General features: G+C 42.1%; 1 protein-coding gene across 3 annotated transcripts in view; it reads left to right on the top strand.

Annotated features, from left to right (window-relative positions):
• Positions 1-7,532: 7,532 nt before the first annotated feature.
• TRIO (trio Rho guanine nucleotide exchange factor) overlaps positions 7,533-23,437 on the top strand; it is a 243,488-nt gene continuing 227,583 nt past the window's right edge. Inside the window, exon 1 of one of the 3 annotated variants that reach the window (XM_064428352.1) lies at positions 7,533-8,215. In XM_064428352.1, the coding sequence (XP_064284422.1) occupies positions 8,101-8,215 (115 nt within the window). In that variant the 5' untranslated portion in view covers positions 7,533-8,100. The remainder of the gene's footprint in view (positions 8,216-23,437) is intronic. The other 2 variants (XM_064428342.1, XM_064428332.1) reach the window with 2 other exon arrangements.

The raw sequence follows: 23,437 nt of genomic DNA, 5'->3' as shown, positions 1-23,437 counted from the left end.
TTTTTTTAATTGTCATTTTTAAATGACTCAAACTAAACTAAATTCAGTTCTATGTATTGAAAAGAAACTACGCATTTCTGGTTTGTTTGTTGCATAAGGAATTACACAATTTTATTCAATCCCTGTTATAAGATATTGATTGACAGAAGTGATGCAGGCATAGGCATCCAAGATGCTTTCCAAACTGGGCAACTCTAAACCAGCATACAGATGAAGTTATATACATAAAAGTAGACAAGTAGTAGAACTGATTTAAATGCTCTCTTCTGGGAGATAAGTCTTCAAACAGGGTGCTATTTGTTTTAAGCTTCACTTTTGATTGACTTTTCACTTTGTTTAGGCTCATAAATTAAAATACTCCAATTTACATATGGCTCTTCGTGCTGCCTTATGCCAATTCTTGAGCACTATTTTGACAAATAATTGTAGGCAAGCCAGTACAATTAACAGATGATTACTGTTAAGGCAGAAGGGTTATTGTCAACTGGACTTAACACTGATTTGATACTAAGTGAAGAGTTTTCTCATAAATCAAAGGCTTGATAAAAATAAGCAACATAATGTAAGGCTGTCTGCTGATCTATTGGCAATCACTGGTGCAATAGCTTAGCTTAATTGGTGACCTATTTTTCTGAGTTTTCATCATGATGATACAAAACAGTGGTCTTTGTTTAAAGATACATATGGTACATTTTTTCTGTACATATTTTCTTTCCTGTGGACATGCTATTACTTTTTTGGCATGAAGGGCAGAGACTGTTCTGGCACAAGTTGTCTGTATATCATGATCAAATAAAATACCACTAGTGCCTTCAATGCATAAAATGTCCTCAAGCTTGAACACTCTCCAGTAGTATTCACACACACGCATATAGTTGATAGCATAATTGTTGAAACATAAGCGTGATAGGGGCCCACCTTGCTTTTGGCAACCTTTTATGCTATTACATCCCCTGAACAGGAGAAGGAAACAGGCAGATCATGGAGGATGCTAGGCATTATACAGAAGCTTTCTTTTGGGGCTTAACGTGGCTTGTACACAGAGGGCTTTGGCAATATGGTACATTCAGAACAATGGGAATAATGTGACATGGCACAAGCCACTGAGAAGGTTGTACCAATCAGGTGCTTAGCTTAAAGAGCTGAAACTAGGGAAGCAAGAATCTGGAAGGCTAGGAAGGAAATATGTACAACATTAAGCTCTTTACACTTTTTGTAGTGTAAGCAAAAACTTTGTCACAGCTTTTGCTTTGAAACTAGCAATGATAAGCCATAATTTTTTCAGTTGATCTGGATTGTTGGAGCCCAATTTAATTTAAACTGACAAAGACTTCAAACTAGATGAACATGTGAGACAGTAGAAGGTGAAATTCAGCAATAAAAAGAAAATGCTGAATTTTTCTCTTGAGTTTTTTCCTGAGATGCTCTTAAGGCTAAAGAAAGATGGAGAAGATGTATTGAGCGAGTCATCAATTACGATGAAGTCAGCTCTTGTCACCAGTCTCCTTACCCAGGGAAAATAAAATCACATCACTCTTCTTTATTTACCTGGAACCATACCTTATCAAAACCTAGTCTTCAAAAATTCAGGGATGACAAAGTAAAATGATGAAGAATATGTAATCTGATCTGTTGTGGAGTGAGGAGCACACTGCAGAATGTCTAAAGGAAAGTCTTTTAAAAGCAGACTAAGAGGTCATGCCACTTGGTGAATAACTGATTGAAAACAAGAGGAATGAATCACCCATAGAGACTTTAGCATGCATTGTCCTACTGTTAGGATTTCTAGGCTGAGATCTTGTAATGCATGTGTGCCTTGCTTTCAGTCTGGCACACTAAGTTCAATTCTTTCAGAAAGCCTCTGAAGCACTGCACTCATTTCTGCCTGGAAAATTTTGGACAAAAAGGAAAGTACTCTTTGAAAGTCAAGTATGATTGACAATGTTAATGATAGCGATAGAAAATCTGAAATTAAGGTGTGCATGTGTGTGCATTTACATGTTTGCGTACTTCCTGGTGGAGAGAACAAGCGTTTCTGAAAACCTGGGTAGAAATGGCAATGGGATGACCTTTCTGAGATTCAGTTTAGTGGTTCAGCCACCATCAATTGCACAATAATGTGGAATTATGTGTGCCTAAGCATAAACAGTAAAACCAACACTTCCTTAGGTGAAGTTAGTGAACAGATGGTGTATAGACCACCAATAGTCTATAGAACATCAGGCGTCTAGTATAATTTCTACATGTAAGTGTCCTTGACATTGACAAGTCAGTACATGCCACATAGCAGAACTGGGAGCTGGATTTTTATAGAGATAGCACATCATTGAAATGGTGAGAATTTTAAAAAACAGTTTGGTTATAAATAAAATCAGGATGGTTAGTATTTTTGGTAAGCAATATGCAAAAACACACATCTTGGTCTGTAGGCTATCAAAAACCTGCTCAATTCTTTGCTTAAGATTTGACAGTCATGACCACATAAGTAGTAAAACTTTATTTGTAGTTACATTCAATACTGTCCCTTTACATTTTTTGGACTTAGGTGTACTAAACCTCTCCTTAAAGGTGCTCAAAGTGTTTGTGAAATTTTGTCCTGGGGAGGACTGGCAGTGCTGCTTTAAGATTATTAGGAAATGCAAGAATTACAGAATCACAGAATGGTTTGGGTTGAAAGGGACCTTAAAGTTCCAATCCCCTCCCATGGGCATGGACACCTTCCATTGGACCATGCTGCTCAGAGCTCCACCAAGCTGACCCTAAACACTTCCAGGGATAGGGTATCAATAACTTCTGTGGGCAGCCTGTTCCAGTGTCTCACCATTCTTACGGTAAAGAATTCCTCCCTCATATCTATTCTAAATCTATTCTCATTGAAGTTTGAAACCATTCCCCTTTGTCCTGTCACTCTGTGCTCCTGTAAAAAGTCTCTCTCCATCTTTCTTGTGGGCTTCTTTCAGGCATTGGAAGGCCCCATTTAGGTTACAGGATGCCTTTTCTTTTCCAGTCTGAACAGGCACAACTCTCTTAGCCTTTTCTCATAGGGGAGGTGCTCCATCCCTCTAATAATCTTTGTGTCCCTCCTCTGGACTCACTAGTACAGGCCATGCCCTTCTTATGCTGGGACCCCAGATCTGGCTGCAGCACTGCAGGTGGGGTCTCAGGAGAGCAGAGGGGCAGAATCCCCTCCCTCACCCTGCTGCCCACACTGCTTTGGATGCAGCCCAGGATTTCTGGGCTGTGAGTGCACAAGGCTGGGTCATGTCCAGCCATTCCAGCATCCCCAAGTCCTTCTGGGACTGCTCTGGATCTGTTCATTCCCTAGCCTGGATTGATACTGGCCAGCAGCACCTTGTACTTGGTCTTGCTAAAACTCATGAGATTACCATGGGCTCATTTCTCAAACTTGCATGTGTCAGGTTGTACCAGGGAAAGTATGGAGAAAATATTTTCAGTTAAACTGACAATACTTTACATAGGTGATAGGTGCATCATCTGCTAAAAAAAAATAGTTTTGCAGAAAAATAGAAAAAATTATGAATAAACAAAGTTTCAAAAGCTGCCAGAACTCATACAATGAAACAAGAATTTTATAGGATAAGGAAGTGGAACACATAAGCTTAATACTGTTCAAGACAACTTGTTAAAAATACTTGGATGCTTCTGTGGAAAAGAGGGCAATAATAATGATAACGGCTGGAAAATGCCTCAATGCCCATCTACAGATAGAAGAGATACACCATGTGCTCTGAGAACAATTTGAAATTGATGAATGTTGCTATAACGCAAACACCATTTAGATCAGAAACCAGATAGCAACTCCAAGGTGGTGCACATTAATAACTCTTGATTGCTTTCCTTAACTGCTGCAAACTTGAAAGAAGCCTTATCATCTTAAAAGCACAGTAGCACCTGATATGGCCTTCTCTATTACTTACTGTGTTTATAACTTGTTTTATAGATTTGTGTCCCCCAAAAACCTGCTGCAGAAAAATAAGGGTTGCAAGAAACAGTTAGAGGCTGGCTGGCCTGAAGTTGATGTGCATTTTCCCTTACAGTGTTTTCCATGTGGAAGCCTTGTCCCCACATTACCCTCTGTGCTCTGTGGTTTTGTTTCCAAAATGAATAGTCAAGCTTGTAAAACAGCTACAAGAAGAGAACTCCATTGTAAAAAGCTAGTTGTTGGCTGGGTTTTGTTGTTGTGCATTTTTGATTTTTTTTCATAATTGAAGTCTATTTTCCATGACTCTTTCTAAGTGAGAAGACAACTCCAACTGATGGCCCCAGATCAATACCATCTCCTGTCTCCTACGTTGTCCAAACCAGTGAGTTTCTAGTTTACTTTTCAAAAGTTTGTAAATATTAGTGATTTTTAAATCAAGCTTGCCCTGCTCTCATTAACGTCTTGGAGAAATGGGGAAATCTTCGTTCTTTGTTTTCTTGATCAAGTGGGCAGCAAATACTGCAGCAAAAAAACTCAAGAAATATCAAGTCTGCAAATTCCTTTAGGGATGAAACATGAAGTGACATGTGACACTTCTCAGCCTGGATACACATGGCTAGGCTCTGGGCAAGCTTCTTCCCTCACAAGACACCTCTTTGACAAGAATAAAGTTTTTGTATTTGGCATTCTGATTTTGGAGTGACCATTCAACCACAGTTAGACACAACAAAGTAAAAATAAAGGGCATTCAAATGAAACAACACTTCTCTTTGGGCATTTATTTTATTGGGGTATAAATATTTTTGAACAATATGCTTACATAAAATTAAATGCTTTATATACATATATAAAATAGAGAAATTAAGCACAGAACTTGAACATCATTAATATTTAAAACTCCTAGTATACAATCTAAAACCCTAACTTGACTCTGTGCCTTAACACTATTGGTATTTCACAGGTCACATTACTGCTAAAGTATGTTTTACACCATGAATATTTTTTCCGTTCCTACATTTACCATTGCAATTGGTGCAAAAACACTTGCAGGCTGACAAAAACTGAGATAAGCAATGCAGGAGTTGAGAAGAATATGGCTATTCCCTAATGACAGGCTTTCAAATTCACACAAATTTCCAATGTGGGACATTCTCCATATAGACAATTCATACCTGTATTGTTTTTGTTTGAAGCCTAAAATGACTAAGAACCAGACTCAGAAACTTAATTTCCTAATGTCAAAATATTAAATCTGGTATTTTATACCTAAGATGCATAACTGTGAATTAAATCCTTGTTTTATAAGTGTGTTAAGTAACTTTGCCATAATGTCATTTTCCTATATTTGTCTCTTTCTTTCTACTTACCCTTCAATAAATATTGCATTCTGAACATTAGCATGAACCCTATGCATTACTATAATCTTATGAATTGTGAGAAGGATATTTTTGGCTCTTGAAGGATTTTCTGTAAGGGCCACCTTCGTTGCTGATTACAGCTTCTTCTCAATCACTTTCACAGTGATGAAAGGCTCCTGTAGTAGGGGACATGGCTCAGGGCATCCATGTACTAAGAAAAAAGCAAACCCAGCATCTCTTGCAATTCAGCAGATGGAGGGGACAAAGGAAGGGACAAACTTGAGTCACAAATCCTTCAAAAGTGTTCAAAACAACCTTGCCTTTTTAGTGCCCACTTAGAATTTGTAGAGTGTGCAACTAACTGAGACAGAAAGTCAGAGTGTTCAACAACTAATGAAAGGCCTTCTAAAGCTTTTTTCAGAGTTGCACAGCATATTGATGTCTTTTTTCAAATTTGCAAACAAAAGTAATCTCAAGCACTTCTTGCTTTCTAGTCACTGAAAGCTGGAATGATGGATTCCTGTTCTTTTCTTTACTCATTATATTAACACCTTACATGCACTTACCCAATTTTCTCATATTCTTACGCAGGTTGGTTTTTTTTTCTGGGCAGATATACAGTATTCCATTCCTACCCCTAGGTCAACTCACTGCTTGCTAGGGAACAGCAGCATTTTTTCCATTAATGCTTTTTGCTAGTGGATGGTGCCAGTTAGAAAGAAATTAATGTTGCAACCACTTTTGCCAGCAGGATGCTAATTTGGAACTCTTTCCTGGGCCTGCTGTCTGAAAGAAAAACATAAAAAAAAAATCTTTTCAGTCAAACAAATGTCTTCTAAGAAAAATTAAGGCAGGCATGGTTGCACAAAAGCTTTTTCATCAAGCTATACAACTACAGATAAATACAAACCTTGGAAACCTTGCAGATGACTTCCTCATCATCTGACTGATAACCTAACAGAACCTGTCAGGATTCCCACAGGAGCCGAGGGAAGGACATGAAGCTCTGCCAGGGGAGGTTTAGGTTGGGCATTAGGAAAAGGTTCTTCTCTCAGAGGCTGGTTGGGCACTATGCTTCCCAGGGAAGTGTTCATAACCCACAGCCTGCTGAAGCTGAAGAAGTGTTTGGACAATGTTCTCAGGCACATGGGATTCTCGCACTGGTCCTGCACAGGATCCTAGGATGATCCTTGCAACTAACTTCCAACTCAAGATATTCTATGATTGTACGAACCACATTTCTCTTGCACTTACCATCCTTCTAACACTTACCAAAGCTTCAGGAGTTTAATTCCTGAAGCTGTACTTCTGCATTTCAAGTGTGCTAACGATTTACCATTTACCACAAGCGATTGAGATGTGTGGCTCAAATTCATCAATCCGTGCAACTACTGTGATTCCTGCTCTGATACGCTCTCCTCAACCTCACCTGGACACAAAATACTGCCTTAGCATGAAGATCAGGACGGTGATGGGGCACATTATAACCTCCCTATCGTGAGCTGTTTGCTTATTTGATATTAATTGAACCGAGCTACAGCATAAGATCTTTTGAAGTGCCCCCGTGATAACAGAAGAAAAAATATCCACAATACAGACAGCAATGTAACGGAAACCTTTTAAAGGCACCTTCTAAGATAAATCTGCGCATCCCTTTTTCCCTGTGCCTTCCACAGGTAAGCCAGGCTCCTTCCGACCTTGGGCAGGGGTCTCTTCCCGAGCACGGCCCCGCGGAGGCCGGCGGCGCCCGGGGAGCGGCAGGCAGGAGCACGGGGCACGCGCCGCTTCCCACGCTCCCGCCGCTCGCCCCCGCCCCGGGGGGGCGCGGATGGACTGGATTTGCTTAGTTGTTTTTTTTTTTTTTTTTTTTTTCCGGACCTCCACTCCGACCTCCGCACACCGGCAAGCTGGGAGTAGGGCGAAGGCCAGCCGGAAGCACCAAAAAAACCGCCAACCCAGCAAAAAGAAGCCCCAAAGCCGAAGAGCACACCCCCGGCTCCCGGAGGGCGGCGGCGGCGCCGCCGGGAAGCCCCGGCCCAGGCAGGGCGCACGGGCCCCGCGGGAGCGCTGACGTCCTGCGCCGCCCGGCCCCGCCCCATCCCGAGCGGGGCCGGACGCTGCCGGAGACTCCCGAGCTCCCTCCGCTCCCGGCTCCACCGCCCTTGTTCCTCGGGCGGGGACTCGCTTCCTTTCCCGACTCCCCCTTCCCACCCTCCTCCTCCTCCCAGTCAAGATGGAGGACGGCGGTTGCTGCGGCCACTGGCACCGCGGTGGCTAGGGCAGCTGCTGCTCCTCCGGATCGCTCCTCTCTCCTTCTTAAAAAAAAAAAAAAAGAAAAAAAAATTAAAAAAGGAGAAAAGAAGGAAAAAAAAAAAGGTTGGAAACGTTCCTTTTTTTCTCCGCCCACTGGCTGCTCACTGCGCGGACCGCTGGCCCTTCCCATGCCGTCGTCGTCGTCGCCCTCCTCCTCCTCCTTCTCCTCCTCCTCCTCCCGCGATTGTCTGCGCTCCGGCTGCCGCCCGCCCGCCCGCCCGGACTCCCTGCATGCACACGCCGCCTCCTAGGTGGCTGCGGGGGGTGGGCGCTCCCGGAGCTGCCATTCCGCACATACCTTCATGTCCCTGCGCTCGCTGCGGCCGCCCGCCGCCGCCCCGCATCGCTCGCCCGCTCCGGCTGCCGCCCTGACGGCCGCTCCCGCCCGGAGGTGAAGCCGGGATCCGCGGAGGGGGCGGCGGGGTCGGCGGCGGGTCTCGCCCGGTGGAGCTACCGCCGCCGGCACACGCAGCAGCAGCAGCAGCCATGAGCAGCGCCGCTACCGCCACCTCCGCCGCCACCACGGCCGGCAGCGGCGCGGGGGAAGGGGCAGAGGAGGCGGCCAAGGACTCGGCGGACATCGCGGCGTTCTTCCGATCCGGTGAGTGCGCTCCTGTCCTGGGGGAACAGAGGACCGCGAGACCGCGGCTGGAGGTAGAGGCGAAAGGTGGCCCTGGGCAAGCGACGTCTTTCCCCTGGAGCCGGGAAAGGAGGAGAGGGCAGCCGGCTTTGTCAGGTGGCCTCGGGGAAGACTCGCCCGCCTCTCGCCGCTGGGGCCGCCTCGGCACTGCCCGTCCGTTCCTCGGGGAGGCGGCGGGGAACACACCCGAGCCCCCTCGTCCCGTGCCGGGGACAGCGGGGCTTAGGCACGGCAACTCGCGGGCGGGACGCCACCCTCGCCGGCAGAACCGAGGCGTGAAAACGGGGGCGGCGGCGGAGCGGCCCGGCCGGCAGGGTGCGGGGCTGCTGCCGCCCCGGGGTGGTGTCGCCGGTGACAGGTGCGATTCTGCCTCCCATGCCGGCCCGGTAGCGGGCGCGTCACCGGGGCCGGGCGGCACCACCCAGCGCCAGGCGGACCCGAGTCCCCCGAAAATGTCCTGCCGGGGGTTGCGGGGCGGGAGGCGGGTGGGGAAGCTGCTCCGATCCGGGAAGCCCAGGGTGTCTGAGGGGCGGGTAGGGTGAGCGGGGCCGCAGGGCTGCGGGGAGCCGGTTGCGCCGGCCGGGCCCCCCGGGGACGCCGGCGAGCAGGCAAGGATGACACCGCTATAAAAGGCAGCGCTCCTCCGGTGCTGTGCTGTGCTGCTGGGTGGCGGCACAGGGCAGGGATGGGAGAAGCGGCATGGAAAGTGCATGTTCTAAGGAGAACAGAAAGAGGCAGACAAAAAGCGAAGCCTGTGTTAATTTGTGTCGCTGCCTCGGCTGAGGCGGGGAAGCAGCGACTCTCGGGCGCTGCCGGGCTGGGAAGCCGGGCTCGGCGTGGAGGATCGGGAGGGGAAGGGGGGGAGCCTGTTGACAGGCTGCCGGGATAAAAAAAATGGAGGCTGCCTTCTCCCTCGGTGTTTACTCTCGGCACGCAGCCGGGCGGGGAGGGCGGCTGCGCCCGCCGCCGAGACACTCTCCCCCGGGGGATAGCGGGGGAAGGCCGGACTGCCCGGGCCGCACGGACCGCCGGCGGCGGGGACGGAGCCCTGCCGGCAGCCTGGGCGGCGGCGGCTACAGAGCCTCCCCCCGGTGCCGGCTGCCCTCCCCCGAGCGGCGGCGGCTCCTCCCCTCCGTGCGCTCCGCCGGCGGCTCCGCGCCCCCCGGGGCAGCCCCCGGCCATCGCTCCGGGCGGAGCGGCCGGGCCGGGCACTTGCTCCTTTTGGATGCCTAAAAAGGAGCGGCGAGCAAGGGAAATGCAGACTCACCGCAGGAAAGATGAGGGGGTTGGCCGATTTCATGTGTGAAAAATAATGATGGCAGTAGTAATAATAGTAGTAAAAGCTGTGTTCACTGGGTTTTTAAGGAAAGTCCGCGAGGGAAGTGGGAAACGGCGTATCAGTGCTGCTTGCGGTCGGTGGTGCTGCTCAGTGTGTTTGGTTTCACGGGGGTGAAGGAGGAGGTGTGATTTGTAGCAGGCATCCTTGAAGCAGGGCTGGCAGCTGCGTTTGCGTGGATAGAGGGTCCGAACAGGGGGCTGTGTCCCCTCCGGAGGGCTTGATGCTCCCGAGGCAACCTGCTTCACATGAGAGCCATTGAATGTGAAACTCCTTGTCAGGGTGCTGGCCTTAGTGGGTTTTATCGTGGAAAAAGGACTGAGCTTTATTGTTCCCAGGAAAAAATCCCGATGAAAACAAAATGACAAATTAGAACAGTAGGCTTACACACAGTAGTCTGCCTAGTGTAGTTACAAATGGGTGCTTGTGTAGTAATCTTGCAGTTTTGGAAGACCCTGCCAGCTGGATTAATAATCAACTTCCACATTTATGTGTGGGTTGAGGGATGCTACAGCTGGTGAGCTCGTAAGTGGTGCAGTGATGACTTCTGATGCTGATAATTTCTGATAATAGGGAAGTTGCACTGAGCTCAGTCTAGCAACATCTGAAAATCTTAAAGCAGTAGAAGGACATGCTTGTCAAAAAACTCTTAGAGCATATTCAACAACTGGCATTCTTATTTCCATATTTACATGTGAAGGTTATCTGGTTCAGTCTGGGCTCTAACATACACTGGAAAATGTTCTGGCATCTCTTGTGGGTGTTTGGCATTGAGAAGAGCTCTTGGAATTCAGACTCTGTGCATGATCCACTCTTCTATAAGGAGAGGGTCTATTAAGAGATCTCCGGTGCTTCCCTTTGTTTGAACAAGAGGCACTTTTTTTTCACTGGAACACAAAGGGCGCAGAGATCAATGAACAAGGAAAAAACTTTGTTTGGTGCACTTAGGAGCAGACAAAATATTTTCCCTTTACGGAATTTACAATGACAAATGCTTCCTTTTTCCTGTCACTTGCAGAGAATATTAGCAAAGCTCTAGCTGTTACTTAAAAGAGTAAATGAGTAAAAATGTTGCAGTGTTTTCTAGGAGGAGGAAAAAAAAAACCCCAAACAACAACAAAAAGCCTGCCTAAACAATCAGTTCTAATCTTGGGTTGGTTAAATTGGTCAGTTGAGCTGCCAAGTGGGGTTATTGGCTTTCCTCCTGTCCTTTTGTAAGACTGAGCTTGAAGTAGAATTAAAGTAGCCCGAAAAATGGAGTTTCATTATTTGGAAGATTTTGTTAGGATATTGAACAGCAGCTAGGTTCACATCACTTGAAATGTACACATTTCCAGTTTTCACTTTGGTTATGTAAATTTAAACTCTCTTGAGTTGTTGGGGAAATAAAGTTGCAGTTGAAATGTGAGGAAAGCAGCTGAACTGGAAGTGAGGTGGTGGTAGTAGGAACACATAAAGACTCTGTGTCTTGAATGTAAATGAGGAATCCCTTTATTGGAATTGGAAGAAATTGAGGCAGCTTACTTTCTGTTACATATTTGTTTTCTGAATCTCATTATTTGCAGCTAAAAAGAACAGAGTACCTTGTTAGGTTTGTCATCTTTGTGGCAGGATTAATAGTAAAGGAAGCAGAGTTAAGGGCCAGGCAAAGTGATTATATTTTGAAGGAGAAAACACAGTGGTTGTAGGAAGTGCCTTTCTGTCCTATGTATAAGTTGGAGATTAGAAATTGCTGTGTAAACTGAGAGTAGAATATGTTTTGAACTATAAATGTATAGACAATTGTCCGTTTTTTAATTTAAAAAGTTCACTATTGTGACTTGAAAGGACTGGTAAAATATCTTGGAATTATAAAAAGAGATTGTTACCGTACAAAAACCCAGTAGCACAGAGTCTAAGTGGTTGTGTGGAGTGGTGTTAGTACATGTGTTAACTTTTCATAAAAAATAGATCTTGTATACTTATTAAGATAAAATTTTTCGAAGTGTGTTCTGAGTTTCGACCTAAAATTCTGTGTAGTTGAAAACAGCTGACATGAGCCAAGTTGAATTTGAGGGAGTGCCATAAAGTCATGGCTTATAGGGCAGTAACCATACAGAGATATTGTTTGGTTGTCGTGGTTTAATTTTCATCTTTGCAGCTGTGAGTCCTCGATACTTTGGAAAGGGGACTCCACTGACATTTTCAGGATGCAAGAATGAGGGCTGTCTGTTAAGTTTAAATCGTGTTATTATAAGAGTATTTTTCAAACCAAAGTATTTTTGCTAGCTGAAGTTTGTGAATTTAGTTTTTAGGCATAAAGAGCAAAACATTTTTCATCCAAGTAAAAGATATGTTGATCAAACTTCTGGTAATTAAAGTTACCCTTCTGGTATGATGGAGATACCTGTGAATACAAAATGTTGCAGAGCAAAAGGCTTGTAAGCACTTCAGTCAGCCCTTGGCTAGACAGCGTAGGGAGTGCCTTTTTAAATTACTCTGCTAAGTCTTCATGGAAAAAAACCCAATCGGCTGATAACTCTTCACAGTTGTGAGATGAAAGTGGATGTAGTTATTTCCTGTAAGATACATTTTTTATGAGTGGCCTCTACAAACTGCAGTAACTTTATTCATATATGGACAAACAATACAGTTTTCAAAGCCGTTGAGGAGATTAGCGTTGTCACCACCTGTTTATGTGAACACTTGCCACATGCCTGGAAGGAACACAATTTACATACTGAGCAATGGGAAGGGACTGGTTGGAGGAACAAAAGTGTTTGAAAAACAAGGGCCCCCAAAACTCTTGTCATTAAGGTGAATAACTGTCCAGGCTTTGCCAGGTCAAATCTGAACATAATTATGTTGCATTCCTTGATACAGGAAAACAAAAAAGTGGAGGATTTTGCATTTAAAACCTAATCTACACAGGTGGCAGCAGTGCTTTCTCAGGAGAAGGATGTGGGTCTGGAGGAAGTGGTTGTTCCAACTAGAGAGTTCAGTGTGCCACTTCTCTCAAGGTGAAGTTAGAGAACAGGCTGGTAGCCAGAATAGCTTTAAATAGCATCCGGTTCTAATATTGTACATTTAGTGTATCCTGTTTGTGCATGTGTTTCTTAATGTAAGCATAATGATAACAGGATTTAAAACTTTGTTTAGAGATATCTGTGTTTAGGTACCAAAATGAACATGTGAGTATTTTAGGAAAGCAAAATACTGAGATTTATTGTGGCTGTGGACATTTGAAGACTTATGCAAGTACTAGTAATTTGAGACTTTGATTAGTCTGGGTTCGATTAAGTCTGCCTATAGCAACCTATGCTGGTAGTTGCATGAATAGTTGAGACCTTAGAAGAAGTATTAATGAATGTCATGAAAATATGATTGGTTTTCTTCTTTTTCTTTTAAATAATGATCTTATTGCTGGCTTAGTTTTCATGAAAATCACTTAATACTATAAAGATAAAAGCCAGCATTTAGGAGTGTGTTATTTCAAGTTTACAAGGAGGACTTATATTTTATTTCTTCCTGATTATATTGCTTTATATACAGTTGCCTTGCTTGTTTTGTATTAATGTTCAGTGTGATAGTGGCTGGGATAATTGACTGCAAGTAGTAGACAGCATTGAAAATTCTATCATAGTAAGGAAAGGAGAGAGGGTTGGGAATGATTATGTGTATTAAAAGGCAGCAGGTTTTTTCAAGAATACTACTGATAAAAACACACTATCATTTAGATCATGGGCAAACTGGCTTTCAAGGTAGGCATCAAATGTGAAAAACAAGCCAGATTTCCATCTGAATACCATGAAGCACAACACAGCATTTGTAAAGTTAGGATAGGTGAATCTTCTTAGGAAGGCACTATTTCCTTGTGATGTGTTGTACCTAACTTAGAGAGAAGGTAGTCAGAGTTGTTGTTGCTTACTTGGCTTTCCAGTTGGAGCAGCTACAGAGTTGTTACGAGTGTCTAATAGAAATAATCTAATAGTGAAGCCAAAAGTGAAGTTTTGCCAAGCAGCACTGGTGGCAGCTCACATGACAGCTCCCTGCTGTCCTCAAGTACTGGTTCTTGGCCATGTGGCTGTCAGGAGCTGAGGTGTCTTTTAGGAATTGGTGAGCATGCAGAGGATGTAAAGTATGAAACAAGTTGTCCATTCTTTCATGTGACTTAGAGTGATGACAGTATGTGTATTAAATAATTAAACACAACAAAAATTCACAATGTTGTGTAAACTTTTCAAAAATCTTTTACTTTGAGCTTTGAGTCATTTTAGTAAATGAGAAGGTTGCAGCAGTATTGCTGTCATTAGTGCCAGTTGACCTGGGCTGAAGAAGTGGGCTCTTTTGTGGAGTTGTGATCCAATTCCAGAAATATCCATTTTAATAAGATGGTTGAAGCAAGATGGTGTGTATGTGTGTGTAAATGATATTTTGAAAAATACCGCAGAAAAATGCCACAACTCGATAGTTTCTGATGAGCATATGCAGAGCAAAAATAACAGCAGAAACAATGAAGTTACAATGGAGAAGTTAGGCTGGGAAATAGCATTGTTGAATTGACATTCCCTGGAACAATGAAGATGAGGATAGAGAGCTTCAGTGTGAAATGCAGCAGCTGTTGTGCAATTTGGCTTAGTGTGAAACAGCCAAGCTTCTCTGCAGATAGACAAGGATAGATCAAGTTAGAGGTTAGGCTGTGTTTGAAACAGTTGGAGGCAGAAGTCATGAATATTTCTAAGAGAGGACAGAGGGCAGTTACTGGTAACATCTTCGATAGCTGACAGATGATAAACTAAATGCACATTTGGAGTGGAAGGTGAATGGGAGTTAGAGAAAAGCCGGTTCCATTCTTGGAAGGAGTACATTCGAGCCGGCATGAAGTGCTGATGTGCTCAGAAAGGAGCTGACACAAGTAGGAAGAGACTTGGTAGAGCTGAGGCTTTCATCAGCTGCAGAGCTCAGTCACTGTGTAGAAGATGGTTAATGATGTTTGTTGTAGAAGTGGTGTGTCTCCAGTTAAATGTGTCCCACAACAACCTAACAGAAACAGGTGTGAATTTCAACCTAAAATATCACATGACTTCCAAAAGCTTTTGCATGTAAAATCATTGTCTAGGTAAACAAAATCTAAAGAAAGACTGGAAAGACTTTCCGTACCCAAATATGCAGAGAAAATATTAATGTTTCTCTACTCCTTTTCAATTGAAAATAAAAACTAAAATAATTCTAGTGTCAAAAAATACTTAGTGCAGACTCCTAGGTCAGTTTAATAGGGTGAAACTGCATAGTGATTTTTGGTCTGCATCTTGAAGAAGGAAGTAAAATCACTGAAATAGCTGTTAATGGTCAGCAAAAGTGTTAAAACAGTAAAGACACATTGAAATTTTGGAAATGCAGTGGTGGTTGAAGGAAAGTGGGTGATAATTTTAAAGAGAACAGGGGAAACAATTTTTTCTGCTTGATATTGGTAACAACCAAATTTAATCTTAAAAAAAAGAGGTAAAAAACCCCCATGAAAGTCACAGCAGACTATTTTAATTTAATGACTAAGATGGTTACATCTATTTGTTGTTTTCATGAAGAAATTTGCCTGATTTGGAGAAGGATCTTTGTTTAACTTAACATTTTTCTTGGTGCAGTAAAATCAAAAAGTAGACTACTGGTGAAGTAATACTGATGATCTGCAAAGCTGAGTCATATTCCTCCAGGAAGGATACTGCTGTTTTGAGAAAACAGATCACTTACCCAGTAGTGAGGAGGAGGAATTGAAATGACAGGGAACAACTCAAGTGCTTTTAGCAGTAGACACTACAGTACATTAAAGCATCTGATTTTCAGCCTCTAGAGTAGGTTGTTGTATGGATACACAAAGAGGAGGGTCATAAATGGGTTGTGTCCACAAAGTTTCACAAAATAGTCTGAGTGACAAGACTGTGCTTTAAAGATACAAAGCCTGTTCCAGTGGTTTCTCTGCCAAATAGCTGCTCTAAGTCATCTGAAATAGCCTAATTGTGCATGTGTTTAAAAAATAGGGTTGTTTTTCAAGGCTATTGAGTGGAGTCTTCTGAAATCATTTAGTCAAATTTGTTTAATCTCCTGTGCTACTGCCTTGCATAAGTGGCAGTAGCATTGTTTCATATACACAACTGCAAATATGTAGCAGGTTTTCCTACTGAGCAGTGCTGAACTGTGTCTTTTGCTGGTATGTCTGAATATGATGTTTTGTAATCTGGACTTTGCTGAAGAACTGAAATAGGCATTAGTGTTTTATAATTATGGTGGGAAGAGAAAGCAATCTTTACAGGGAGATGACAATTTTTTTTTTTTTTTTTGTCTCTCAGGGCCCAAGATGTTTAGGAAGCAAGATAGCAAGTATAGGGAGAAAAGTGTGGACTTCCAGCATTCAAAATATATCAGGGGTTTGCTTTATGTTTTATACTATAGGTGTAGTATAGTGTGCTTGGATAATTCCCACAAATCTGTGCAAGAGTCAGGATGATGTTATTGGCATGTGTAATAGTCTGACATGAGCGTGAGATTCAGGAAGGTTTGTTTTACTAGTGTGCATGAGGATACATATGTACATGTATACACTGTCAAACTAAATATTCCATGTGCCTTCAAAAACTTGAGTTTGCATGACAAATCTCTTTGTTAAAAAGTTGGAGAAAGTATTCTGGGCAGCAGGCACTGAACAGGGCTATTGTGAGTAATCCCAACGCGTTCTAGTCATCTGTGAAACTACCCGGAGCTTAATTACTCATGTTTTCTTGTAGTCTTAGTGCGTGTATGAGCAGTAATAGTTATTCCTGAGGTGTCTGCAGACTGTGTAAACAGCCAGTAGTGATTTTTGTGGTTAGATGACTGCTTAGCAATTAGAGTCTGAGGATCCAGGGTTATAGTGAAGTGAGATTTCCTAAGTGCTAAAAATGAACAAGAAAATATACTACAGAAAAATAGATCTCACAGGGACCTATCAGGCAAATACCTACTTATTTTTGTCTACTCTGTACCTCACTTATTGCATAAAAGAGTAATTCAAAATCCAAAACTTCTACACTTTACAGAATTTCTGCATTTTTGTGGGTAATTTTGTGGAAACTTTCAGCCTTATGACATACTTTATCAAGGCATTTGGTCAAAAGCTATTCACTAAGGTTTATGATGGTCACATAGCTGGTTAATGATTTTGAGGCCACCAAACAATGAAGAATGTTATTGGTGAAATTTAATGAAAGCAGAAGTGTTTGAAGTCTTGGGGACTACTTGTTTTCAGAGCCCAAACAGATGTTAATTGTTGAGAAGAAGTCAGATGACATTTCTTAAAGTGTATCCTAGATAATAAAGGGAGGATACATCAGGAATATCCCAAGAAGTGAATTAGAGTAAATGGAGTATTTAAATACCAATAGTTGTTGGCTAACCTCCTGTGCTACGCAGCAGACTTTGTGTCCATTATGTAGTCTTGGCTGTAGAGTGTTGGTTTGATATAATTTTCTACTGGCCTTAAGGTAGTAAGTTCTTCAATTCTGAAGTGTTTGTCATGTCACTGACTTCTGGGCATGTTGGGTTAAGTAGCATTGAGTACAAAGATGATACCATTTTATGGGATCATAAAAATACTCCACCCTCTTCTTAAAACTTTAGGCTGCGGTCAAAGTGTCCTTACCCTTTGTAATTCTCCTATTCCTTGAATTCCAGCTGTATGCATCTGAAAGCACTGGAAAAAAATATAGAAAGCCGACGGAAAATCAAGGTGAATTGAAATATAAATTGCCTGGATAGTCCTGTTCTGCGCAGAAGTTGATGGCATATAGTACGTTGAACATCAGACTTGAGAAGATGCCAAACCCCATCTTTAGATGCCTCTTTCTGTCTTTCACTATAGAGTAATAAAATAGGTTATGATTTCTCTGCTAAAGAACCTGAATAACCATTGTTATTGTTTATTTTTTTAATAACATGTTACTCTCAAAGCTTTTTTTCCCTGTCTTTATTTATTTGCTTTATTAATGTTAGCGACTTCATTTTAGTTGATACTGCACATAGGGTTGGTCGTAAAAGAATGGAAATGGAACAGCTGCAGCAGTAGCTTATGGTCTTTACACATCTTAGTCACATTTCCTGTCCCTTAAGTACTTGTTCTCTGCATTTAAAGATAGTTGTTGGGCTTGAATTTGCCATAGTTTGCAAAGCCCAAAGAAGAAATCAATGCTGTGCATTGCTTAACTGACAGGGTATCATCTGAGCCGGGCTTCTGTAAGGACAACAGAGGCAAGCCAAATTACAATTTGTTAGGACAGTTACACCTTTTCAGATGGAAAGATGATAATGACTTATCTAATGACTTGTTGGTTGGTTGTCATGGTTTAGGAATGGTGTTCCCCTCACTCCACTTGCTCACTCCCCCTCCGTATTCCTTATAGCGAGATGGAGAGGAGAATTGGAGGCACAAAAGGTAAAGATTATGGGTGAAGATAAGAGCAGTTTACTGGGAACAGTAATAAGGTAAGAAAACAGACAGTAAATATACAAATGACAGAGTGTACAAGAAAAATAATGTTATTGCTCACCCCTTGTGGAGCATTGTCCTTGTGGACATTGACTGCTCCCTCTGCCACGTAGCCCTGACTTAGGAGTGAGCCCTTCCCCTTGTTCCCAGAAAATGACATGAGATGGTACTGCGGGTCCTAATCATGTCCCCTCCAGGCCAGATCCAGGAATTGGCTTGGTAATACTTTATATTAAATGAATAATTAAATAAAAACTAAGATACCAGTTTCTCCACATGTAGTAGAAGGCTGTCTGTGGAAGAAAAACAAGGAATCAGACTTGACTGAATTTCTTGCCTTGGCAGCTGAGCAGAAAGTTAAAAAACTGAACTTCGTTTCTGTCCCCATTTTGGGAAGATTCTACTGTTTGTCTATTGAATTACCAAGGCAGGAGAGCCAAGTCAAGCCTGCTTAGAGAAGTTGATAAAATATGGTTTATCTCATGATCCTTGTAGAGTTTAGCCATGACATGCTTTAACCCGTCAGTGCAGAAGGAGCAATATCTTTTCTAGTACAGCATGGGGATTGGAGTCAAATTTGCCTATGCTTAACTCAGAGCAAGGGTGTAATTCTGCCAACAATAACCACTCGGCGTGTGTGTGTTAGCTTTTTTTTAAGCTTGGAATCAGATGCATCCTACCCTAGCCAAAGGGAAACATTTTAGAAGCTCTGACGCATTTACACAGATGAAGGAAGGAAATGTCCAAAAGAGTCAAAAGCTAAAAATAGATTAGTTTACTGAGTTGAACTCTGGGTGGGAATTGATGAACTAAATATAAATCTAAATTTGAACCTTTGTGGCTTACATAACTGAGTGGTGTAACCCCTTTCAGATATTGCTGCTTTTTCTTGCATTCAGCTTTATAGCAGACAGCTTCGGAGGAAAACTCGTGTCAAGCTTTGTGAGTTTGCTTTGCAGTGCTTAAATCGACAGCGCTGAGAAGCCTGATTCTCTCTTGACAATTATTGTTACAGCACAGTTTAGCTCCTTGGAAAAATGGATTGTGGGTTGTGTTGGGGTTTTTTTGTTTGTTTTGAAGAACTTCTCAGTGGAAATGATATCTCTTGACTTTACTGAACAGAAGTTTTAAACCAGTAGCAATTAGAAGCAGTGTCTGTGAGGGGGTGTAATTTTTTCCCCCAACTTCCTCAAGAAGCAGTAAATTTGCCTCTCATATCTGTACATAGAAAGGAATGATAACCTGTACATTTAAGAATAGATGTTTGGCTGTCTAAAAGGATTTGCTCTCTGCTTTGACACAAATCAAAGTTAGAAGCTATCAGCTTTCCTTGAGCTGAAGAAGAGTAAGCTTGTTTGAGAGTGTAAATTAGATGACTGAGGTAGTGCCATGAAAATGGAGATAAGCAAATTTTCCTTAAGTAACAGTTGAGTTACATAACAGTTAAATACATTTTTTGTATAACTGATTGCAACCAACACAATGTTGCTAACTATAAACTGGCCTTTTCCAGTGTCTTGAAGCAGGCACAGTGCAGTTGAATCCCTGTGGTTTAGCATTTGCCAACGGCTAGTGAAGATCAGCTCTTTCATGATGTGACTCCTAATTCTGAAGCTTTGCATTGGAGAGGTGAAATACATGTATTAATTCACTGACTTTGTCAGAAAAACAAATGTTACCATTTCCAAATATAGCAAATGTAATAGAATATTAAGGGTAAAAATAGTAGCATTGATTAGATTAAGTTCAAGCAGTAACTCTCCACCCATCACTCCCACAAGAACTGAGGGTTAGTTTTTTTACTCAATACCTTTCCTTTTTTTACTATATCACTTGCTGTAGAATATTTGCTTGGCAGATGTATAAATAGTTGTGCTCTTATTTGCTTTATGTTTTTGTTTGGTTTTCCAGTGGAGCCTGGGAATGTTTGTTTTTGCAAGGTTGCTTTGAAAAAATTTGGAGTCTTTGATTACTAAAAATAGTATTTTTTCCAAGCAGCAGTTTATCTGTTAAAGCAATGAGCAGTTTGTAGCAAAAGGACCTGACTACCTACTGTCATGGTTATATACGAATGTGGCAATTTAAACTTTGTATTTATGGAAGATCTTGTTACATAGAGTATGAGAACTACTCTGTTTAAAATCTCATATTTTTCTAGAATATGCTTTCAGAATGGATTTGTCCGTGTTGCTGTCTCCACTGTGTTAACCCACTGTTAGAAAGTTAAAGCTGTAAAACCCTTTTGCAAGAGCTCTTGGTTAACTTGGGTGGCTGTGCAACCTGTGGTGTTTCTGCTTGTAGGCAAGTTCATGAGCAGGATGTGACTTGCATTCATGTCCACTGAGGCAACATGAGTGGCTTCAAAAAGCAAGAAGGTGCTCTCCATAATGCTGATTTATGTCCTCTAGGCAGTGAAAAGAAGTGGCAGAGCCCAGTGTTTGAGTGTGGTAAGCGAGGATGGATATACTTTGATACTTAGGTGGCACACTTAAAGTGCAGTCTGTAAATTGTCTGGGCTGCCAGAGATCGACTCCTTCTGTGCATATGCTGAAGCTTTGTTGCATGTTGATACAGCAGCAAATGAGAGCAGGGATTTTTGTGGTCTTGAGCAGCCAAAATAGTATCTTAAGCTTTAATTTTTTTCTTTGTGAAGTGTTTTTACTACTTAGGGTAGGAATCTCACTCTAACTTGTCTCCTTTGCTAATACGTTGGGCTCTGGCTCCTGTTCTGACTTGAGAGGTGGAATACAAAATCTTCAGATATGAGATCTGCTAGTTTAATGAGACTTGTCTAACTACAGGAAAGATGAATGTTAGAGGAGGGATAGGCATCTTTCTTTTTCCAGACTGGCTTTTCACTGTCTTAATTGTTGTCTCTGCTTCTGTGATCCCTTCTTTTGTTCCTTTTCTTCAGTAAATAAGACGGGGTCCAGCAGACAATAAGCTCAATCACGAGGCATCAGTGTTCATCTCTACAGGAGATCCATTATGTGCACATGGATAAGTAGGGGGTCCCGTGGAAAAGCCCTGTGGAGTTTGAGAAATACAGCATGTGTGCTGCGTTGACAAATAAGGGTTGCAGAGGAGGCCTTAATGCTGCATTACCTAGTTTTTGAATCCTCTTTGTGGCAACTTCAATCACACCTGGTCCTGTCTCATTGTTGAGATGAGTCATTGTTTAGAGTTTATGTAAAGTTTTCATTAAATGCCTTAGTGGATGATAGTAGATGGCATTGGTTTTATCTGGGGGCAGTGGTTACTATGTTACATCAGAGCTATTTTGGGAGTACAAAAGCATTAATTTACTGTGCAATATTAAAGAAGGCAGATGTATAAGCTGCTATGTTAGATAGATATATTGAGGATAAATTAGGTACTTTACTGCTTCTTTTTTTTTTTTACTTTTTTTAATAGACCCAAATACACTCTAGTGTTCAGTTTCTTAGGAATTGATTTTTGCCACTTGAGCATCATGTTAGTTCTGCCATGGTAATAAAAGTTAAATGAAGCAAGATGTAAAAATTATCAAATATCAAGGAGGAAAAAGGAACCAAATCATATATTTTCCTTTCACAAGCAATAGGTAATTAAGAGTGAAAAGACAAAGTATGTTCTCAGGTGAGGAAAGCTTACCATAGCATAATAGGTTAGGATTCACACACAGAACACCAGTGGAAGTATATATGACACTGAAGGACTTAATTGGAAGTTCATAGTGATAAGTGACCTAAATAATTGCACTCTTTATTTTGCCAGTTATGTGGACTAAAATTGTTGCTTTATTAAGAAGCTTTCTGAACTGAGCTGTTGTGTAACCTCCAAGAAAGGACCAAAAAGGAGATAAAGGGGTGCCTCTTTACATGGTATGAGAGAGTTAGTTGTAATGTTGCTGTGTGCGAGCTGCATTCCTCTGTGGAATAGAAATTGACTATATGGAATAACTGTTTCCATGTCAAGCTGAATATTGTAATGGAATGAAATGTATTCCTTATTGAAAGGTGACTGGTAGAGAGCTAATTATCAGAAACAAAATAACCTTGTATCTCCCTAGTGGAGTTGAAAGTCAAAGGTGACAAACATCTGAATATGTTGGCGTTATATTTGAAATGTCAATATTTATTGGTTTCCAAGTGCTGTGTTGGGGGTTGGTTAGCTTTTGAACAGCACACAGTGTTCATCTCTACAGGAGATCCATTATGTGCACATGTATAAGTAGGGGGTCCTGTGGAAAAGCCCTGTGGAGTTTGAGAAATACAGCATGTGTGCTGCGTTGACAAATAAGGGTAGTATTACCAGCCACATTTAAACCAAGAATGAATTAAGTATATATAAGTGTTGCATTGCTCATGCGGGCATCTATTTCTTTTGTAGAAAATTTGAGAATAAAGCCAGGATTCAAGTCAATATCTGTTCATGTTGCACTGTTGATATCGGGGGAAAGGGAGAGAGAAGTGGGTAAGACAGTTGCTTGTTCTGGAGACCAGTCAAGCAGTCTCTAACCAGTGAGGTGGGACGTCTGTGTGAATTGCTGAGCTTGTAGTAGTTGAAGTACAGTTTTGGAGAATAAGCTTTGCTGACCTTGTCTTGGTTCTTCTCCAATATATTCAAGTTTGGCACTGGTACAAGAGGTAATCTTTGAGAAAGCAGCAATAGCTGGCTAGGAGCAGGCAGGACTATATCTGAGACAATGAATTATGAAAGAGAAAATCAAAGAAAGTAACTCGCAGGGTTAGGGTCACTTTGTGTACAGAAATACTGGAAATCACCACACTACCTACCTACTGCAAAATATGCTGTTTCTGTTGTGGTTAAGGTCTTATACCGAAACAAAACTAACAGTTCTATTAATATACACAGGCAGATTAATAGATGCAAGGGGGCCTGAATTTTCACAGGCCATTTGACAGAAAATGTACTGTTTCCCTGAAGCAACAACCAATTTCAAGGCCAAAAGGAAACCTTTCATGTTTTGAAGCACAGCACAAGAGGGACAAGCCTAGGCAGAAGAATGGAAGGGAGATAATGGATATATGATGCAGAAGACTTGGGATTGGAAGTGCAGTGAGGTCACAAAGAGAACTGACCCTTGAAAGAAATGTATAGGTGGGTTGTGTTTTTATGTACCATGCTGCTCAGATGTTTGCTTTATGGGGATAATGTGCTCAAATCAGAAAGACAAGCTGCTAACAGTCCCTGCCCTAGATAGATCTAATGGTGAAGAGCAAGTGAAGTGAAGAGCAAGAAAATGGAAAGGAACTTGGATAGAATTCCTTAATTTTGTAATGCAAAGTACAACCTTGATGACACAACTCAAGAAAGTCAATGTTAACTATTTTGACCTTAAAATTACATT

This window comes from Passer domesticus, chromosome 1 (assembly GCF_036417665.1).
Source record: "Passer domesticus isolate bPasDom1 chromosome 1, bPasDom1.hap1, whole genome shotgun sequence".
Taxonomy (NCBI): domain Eukaryota; kingdom Metazoa; phylum Chordata; class Aves; order Passeriformes; family Passeridae; genus Passer; species Passer domesticus.
The sequence above is the reverse complement of the archived record's forward strand: the minus strand, read 5'-3'. Positions and strand labels throughout refer to the sequence as shown.